At 37.7% G+C, this 5,811-nt stretch overlaps 1 protein-coding gene across 2 annotated transcripts in view; it reads right to left on the reverse strand.

Moving 5' to 3' along the window:
* Positions 1 to 361: 361 nt before the first annotated feature.
* Positions 362 to 5,811, reverse strand: part of CLPX (caseinolytic mitochondrial matrix peptidase chaperone subunit X) — a 28,445-nt gene continuing 22,995 nt past the window's right edge. For both annotated transcript variants that reach the window (XM_072402641.1, XM_072402640.1), the window contains 3 exons: positions 4,502 to 4,594; positions 3,979 to 4,085; positions 362 to 2,611 (listed from right to left, as the gene is read on the reverse strand). In XM_072402641.1, coding sequence (XP_072258742.1) covers positions 2,524 to 2,611; positions 3,979 to 4,085; positions 4,502 to 4,594 — 288 coding nt within the window. In that variant the 3' untranslated portion in view covers positions 362 to 2,523. The remainder of the gene's footprint in view (positions 2,612 to 3,978; positions 4,086 to 4,501; positions 4,595 to 5,811) is intronic.

Consider the following 5,811-nt stretch of genomic DNA (forward strand, 5'->3'; position numbering starts at 1 on the left):
GGTTAATTGAAAGAATGCCTCCTACATTGCTTAGCATTGGAAAGAACTGAAAGCCAAGGCAAGCAAAAGCCCATCACCAATATTAGACATCATATCTTGACACATAGCAAGCCTAGGTCTATGCTAGCCAAGCCCATTCGCAGCCCAATGTTTGAAGTGTACAGGAGAGCCCTTAACCTATTAGCATTAAAAAGATCACTTTCTGTACTTATGTCCTAACAAGAGAACAGTTCAAAAGTCAAAGTAATTTTATTTTACTTTGAGATCTTTTATTAAAAGCCTAAAGTGACCATAATTCTGCATTTGGTTGTACATAGATCAAGTAAAGAAACCACACAAATAAAACAATGTTACACAAAGATTTTTGGCTAAAGGAACAATTTTATTCAAGTGAATGTCATATGGGATTAACATTAACTCAACTGAAACCCTAAAATCAAACATAAGAAAAACCATACAGTAGACAAGCATTTTTGTCCAACTTAAAACGCTGTTCATACTAACCCGACACTACTGTGGGGGCTGCAGTATGCTATAACACATTTCCAACAGGAAATTAATTAGAAAATCAACTATGTATAAATATGAAATAAATCCCTTTATTGTGGTCTATGGAATACTAGAATGTGTTCTGTAGGTACAACCGGCAGGAAGGTATTACACCATATTTGTGTTCCACAGATCTAGATCTGAAGCTATGGGGAGAAAGGGGGAGCATAAAAAAAAAATTGGTGCAAGGTTTAAATGACAAAACAATGACTTGTTTAACCTGGAGAAAAAAAAAAATAATTGCTTTTCCTATTGTGAACATCCAATCCCCTACTTATTCCTTTTCATCAAAGTAAAATGTAAGCATCAGATTTATTGTCCAATGATGCAGCTCAGCTTTTGATACACATTCTTAGTCTGCATTGCTTGTGGCATGCTGCAAACACCTGCATCTAAAAACCGTACCAAAGCTTTTTTTTTTTTTTTAAAGAAATTGGCCGTAATATAAACCCAGCATGCTTCACTGTAAAGTAAAACATTTGGACATCCATAGAAAATGATCTAGTGCTTTGGTAATGTGTTCTAAGCGAGCTTTAAACTTCCAATCCAAGAATGATAAACAAAAAACGATTGAACCATGGCATTTTCTTCATATTTGTAGCGCTATAGCATGTGACCAATTTTGAAAAAGATGGCAGGTCCTTTCCAGCTTGCTGCACAACCTTTAAGCATTGGCACTAATGGCTGTCCTCCCTTCAGTCATTCACAAAATGCTACATGCATCTCTGTATTGTGAATGGTCTAGGTGAGTTGACAGATCAGACACCAGTGCTAGCGCCTAAAAGATGTGCAGGAGTGATGTTGGCATAGTTATAAAATTTATAGAACATTGCCATCATCCAGCACTACAAAAGGGGAGGAAAAGCATTTCCTAAAAACGCAAAGCATTTATCAAATTCTTTTCCACAGGCACCATGTACTGTTCCACAGGAATGTACTCATAGGTGCCCTCCCCGTTGTACAATTTCAAGGCCTTTTTTAAACAAATACACTTAAAGGGACAATAAAAACAGAATACTCAAGGAAAGGGAACAATTCAGGTTTCATCTACTGAAAATGGAACAAGATTTCCCGATTGCTGCTAAAATCTGCTGATTCATACCTTAAACATAATACATTGTTTCTAGAAAGAGTGCCAAATACCCTTCGGTATTAGCCAAGAACACAAAAATACAAACTGGAAACGACCTGTTTGTGACCACTGCATGATGTTATTAATGCAAAACTGCAGAGGGAAGAAAAAAAAAAAAAAAAAAAGCTATTAAGGTTTCCGGTTATATTTTATGTGCAATGGCTAACTAGCAGTAGGTATATATTCGGAAAGGCTGCATTGGGTGGGGGGGTTTATAACGTACAGAAAAGCACTTATGTCTTCATTACCAAAAATCATGCTTGTACGCCTTTTACTAAGTGGCAAATACAACACACTATAGCGTAAAAGAATCATGTACCAAAATAGAACACAGGTTTAAAGTGGATTCGCGATACAGAACAACATTAAAATCTATAGCAATCAGAATCCAGTTTTCTTCCTTTGCATTAAACCAGTTATGACATTAAAACAAGACATAAAAACAGGTGTCAACAGCAAAGATAACATAAGAAGCTGCAAAATGGTTAGGGGACTGGTAAGGAAGCACCTGCATAGACCGTCGGGTTAATGTTTCAGCAATGACTGCTTGTACAACGGTTACTGAACATAATTGTAAAATTATTTATAGTTAATCCCAAAAAAATGTATTCAAGAATGGTTAAAGTATTTCTTTAAAAAATCCCAAGATATATTGTACATTGTTTTCTATCTCTGTATAAACGCTGCCCTCTACTGTAGAAACTGGAAGTTTTGTAAAATGCAATGGTTGATTTAGTTCTACCAGAGTTTTTCCAGGTCACAAAATAGTTTAGTATAACGCAAAATGTTTTAGAGGGAAAACTGAAGCTGTAACACTGGAGATCTGTAGTGATTTAGACAGTCTAATTGTTTGCTGCATCAGCCTGCCGAGACCAGCCTTCTTCCTCCACTCCAGAGTCATACTCTTCCTCGGACTCCTTATTTTGGGCTCTGGAAAAAAAAAAGAAAAAAATTTAAATCCAAAGCCAATTTGAGCTTTTCAGTGACTATATGGAAGGGGGCACTTTGTTCATGGACTGTTCCAACCAGCAATACACAGCTACCAACTTATACCAATCACAAAGCTGAGGATCAGTTCAAAGAACAGAGTGGTGATTTCGCTTAGACAGCAATAAACACAGAAGCAAAAAAATGTAAGAGGCTTAATTAAATAAAGTAGGATTTATATAAATAATTCTGGCCATGTAGACTGGAAATAATATTCACCAACACAATAAACAGATTTATACATCCCTAATCGAGAATCACATACATTCTAAGCGTAGGGAAAAAGTGATCCCAAAATCTGTCCGCTCATCCTGGTTCTCCTATTGCTAACCACTAGGTTAAACATTCTAGTATAGTTTCATTATGATTTGACACTGCATTGATCTAAACCAAGGACGCCACCAGGCCCCTGCTAACTATTGCTGGAAGCTGCAAAGTCTGAGCTCAGACTTCTGCTTTGCAATTAAAGCTTCCATAGGCAGTGGGTATTTGTGGTTAACTGACCAGTGTAATGAGCGGTCTTGCCGTCAATTGTGGTGGCAAACACAAGCGGTTTGCCATTTTTAAATCCCCACACAGTTTCTGGGGTCTGTGGAGAAGCCTGCAAGTAGCAGCTTACACACAGATGTATTTAAAAAGACCTCTATACTCACTGTATGAGGATACTAATATTTGGGCAGCACAATGGCTCAGTGGTTAGCACTCTGGCCTTTGCAACGCTAGGTCCCAGTTTCAAATCTCGACCAGGACACTATCTACATGGAGTTTGCAGGTTCTCCTCCCACATTCCAAAAACATTGTTAGATTAGCTTTCCACAAAAATATTGACCTTAGACTAATGACATATGACTGATAGGGACATAAGATGTCCCCATTAAGGGACCACCAGTGACATGACTATGAACTTTGCTACATAATTTGTCTGATCTAAATACCATATAATTTATAACTAGTTCTATAAAATTGCCACAATTGTCATATCCCATACAGCTCTTCTGTACATTACTTTAACTGTTCAGCCAGTTATAGTTATAAGCTGTCATTTTAGACAGCAACATGTAATAGGTAGCCTTCTAAACCTCTATAACTCCTTCACTCAATATTCATCTTGTTTTCTTTACAGAGCAATGAAAAGAATGTGTTTTGCACAGATCTAAAAAAAAAAAAAAAAAAAAAACCCCACAAACAAACAGTTGTTGCTTTCATTTTTATTACTAGGAAAAAGAAAAATATAATAGGGGCATGTATTTTTCATATATTAGTCCACTCTTGTAGAAAATCACCACCCAGAAGGAGCTTTCGTGACTTACCTAATATAGCCGGGTTCTTTCTTTCCTTCCACCACATCCTGGTCAACCTCCACACAGACAATATCAGAGTTTGGAACCTCAAACATAGGCTCAAGAAGCAGCTTTTCCTAAAATTAAAAGGATACACAACCAAGAAAACAAATAAATGCATCTATACCTCTCCAGACCCGGATTAAATAGCAAAAGTGCACATATGCATAGCAATATATCTATTTTTAAACCTCTGCTTCTAATCATGTTACAAATGGCTACTCTTGAGCCGGTTGATGAATCTGTGAAACTTTGTAATAACCAGTGTTCACTAAAGGGTTAGTTACAACCTGTAAGGAGCTTTCAATATCTTGTGTGTATTTTCCACATTGATGTATGGTGAACACTTTCGTATATCAAACACCATAGGGACTTTCAGAGAAGAAAAAAAAAATATTTTTACATCAATTATTTTCTGGTTACAAAGGCCGCTACCTGCGTCAAACACCAAGAATGCACCTAATGTTTTGGTCACGACACTATCCAAGCTCACCATGATTGACCGAAGTCCTCTTGCACCAGTTTTTCGTTCCAGAGCCAGCCTAGCAATTGCTCTTAGAGCACCTTCAGTGACATTTAGTTCGCACTGCAAAATAGACAAAAAGTTTTTAACATAACCAAATATTCCTGGATTACTAAAATGAACATGTGCTCACATCATGGACACTGACTAGTATCCATATTTTCTAAACAAGCAGCAATTGCTTTACATTCCCCAATTCAATATTCCACAAGTATAGAGGGATACATTAATCTTTAAAACTTGAGTGTAAGTCAGAAATCCTGTTATATGCAAGATGCTGCTGCTCAGAAGCTCTGTTCCATTGGTACACTGCAGGATTTTCATGCCCAACAGCATGTCAGAGCCAACTTACCTTGGCACACCAATAGACTGCTACCTAACCCTGATACTGGACGAATAAAAGTAAAGGGTGGCTGATTAAGATTTAGGAGAGAGTGAGGACATTCAGCGGGAGCAAGATATTCCTCTTGTGGCATCTAGCACCTTGACAGTGACTGCCACTTGTAATACTGCAGGAGGCAACAAGTAGTACTGAAGCACTCAACGGTGACCCCATTCATTCACTATTGGGCTGTTGTGAGTAGATACTACATGTATCATTTTTCCTAGACAGCAGTTCATTGGCATGTGAAGGCGGTAAACTTGCTGACAGTCTGAATTTTGGCTTACCATCATTGCTGCTGGACACATAACGCAGGACCAGGTTGTAGCAGTGGCCTACATCGTATTCAGTTAGGTCCATAAATATTTGGACAGAGACAACTTCTTTCTAATTTTGGTTCTGTACATTACCAGAATTAATTTTAAATGAAACAACTCAGATGCAAATGAACTGCAGACTTTCATTTTAATTCAGTAGGTTGAACAAAAAGATTGCTTAAAAATGTGAGGAACTTTTTTTTTTTTACAAAATCACTTTATTTCAGGGGCTCAAAAGTAATTGAACAATCATCTCAAAGGCTATTTCATGGGCTGGTGTGGGCAATCACTTCGCTATATCATTATCAATTAAGCAGATTAAAGGCCTGGAGTGGATTTGAGGAGGAGGAGGGGTGCTTGTATGTGGAAGATTTTGTTGTGAACATACAACATGCGGTCAAAGGAGCTTTCCATGCCATCCTTAAGCTGCAAAAACAGAAAAAAACATCCGAGAAATTGCTACAATATTAGGAGTGGCAAACTCTACAGTTTGGTACATCATGACAAAGAAACAAAGCACTGGTGAACTCAGCAACGCCAAAAGACTTGGACATCCACGGAAGACACCAGTGGTGGACGAT

The sequence above is a fragment of the Pyxicephalus adspersus genome, chromosome 2 (assembly GCF_032062135.1).
Source record: "Pyxicephalus adspersus chromosome 2, UCB_Pads_2.0, whole genome shotgun sequence".
Classification (NCBI taxonomy): Eukaryota; Metazoa; Chordata; class Amphibia; order Anura; family Pyxicephalidae; genus Pyxicephalus; species Pyxicephalus adspersus.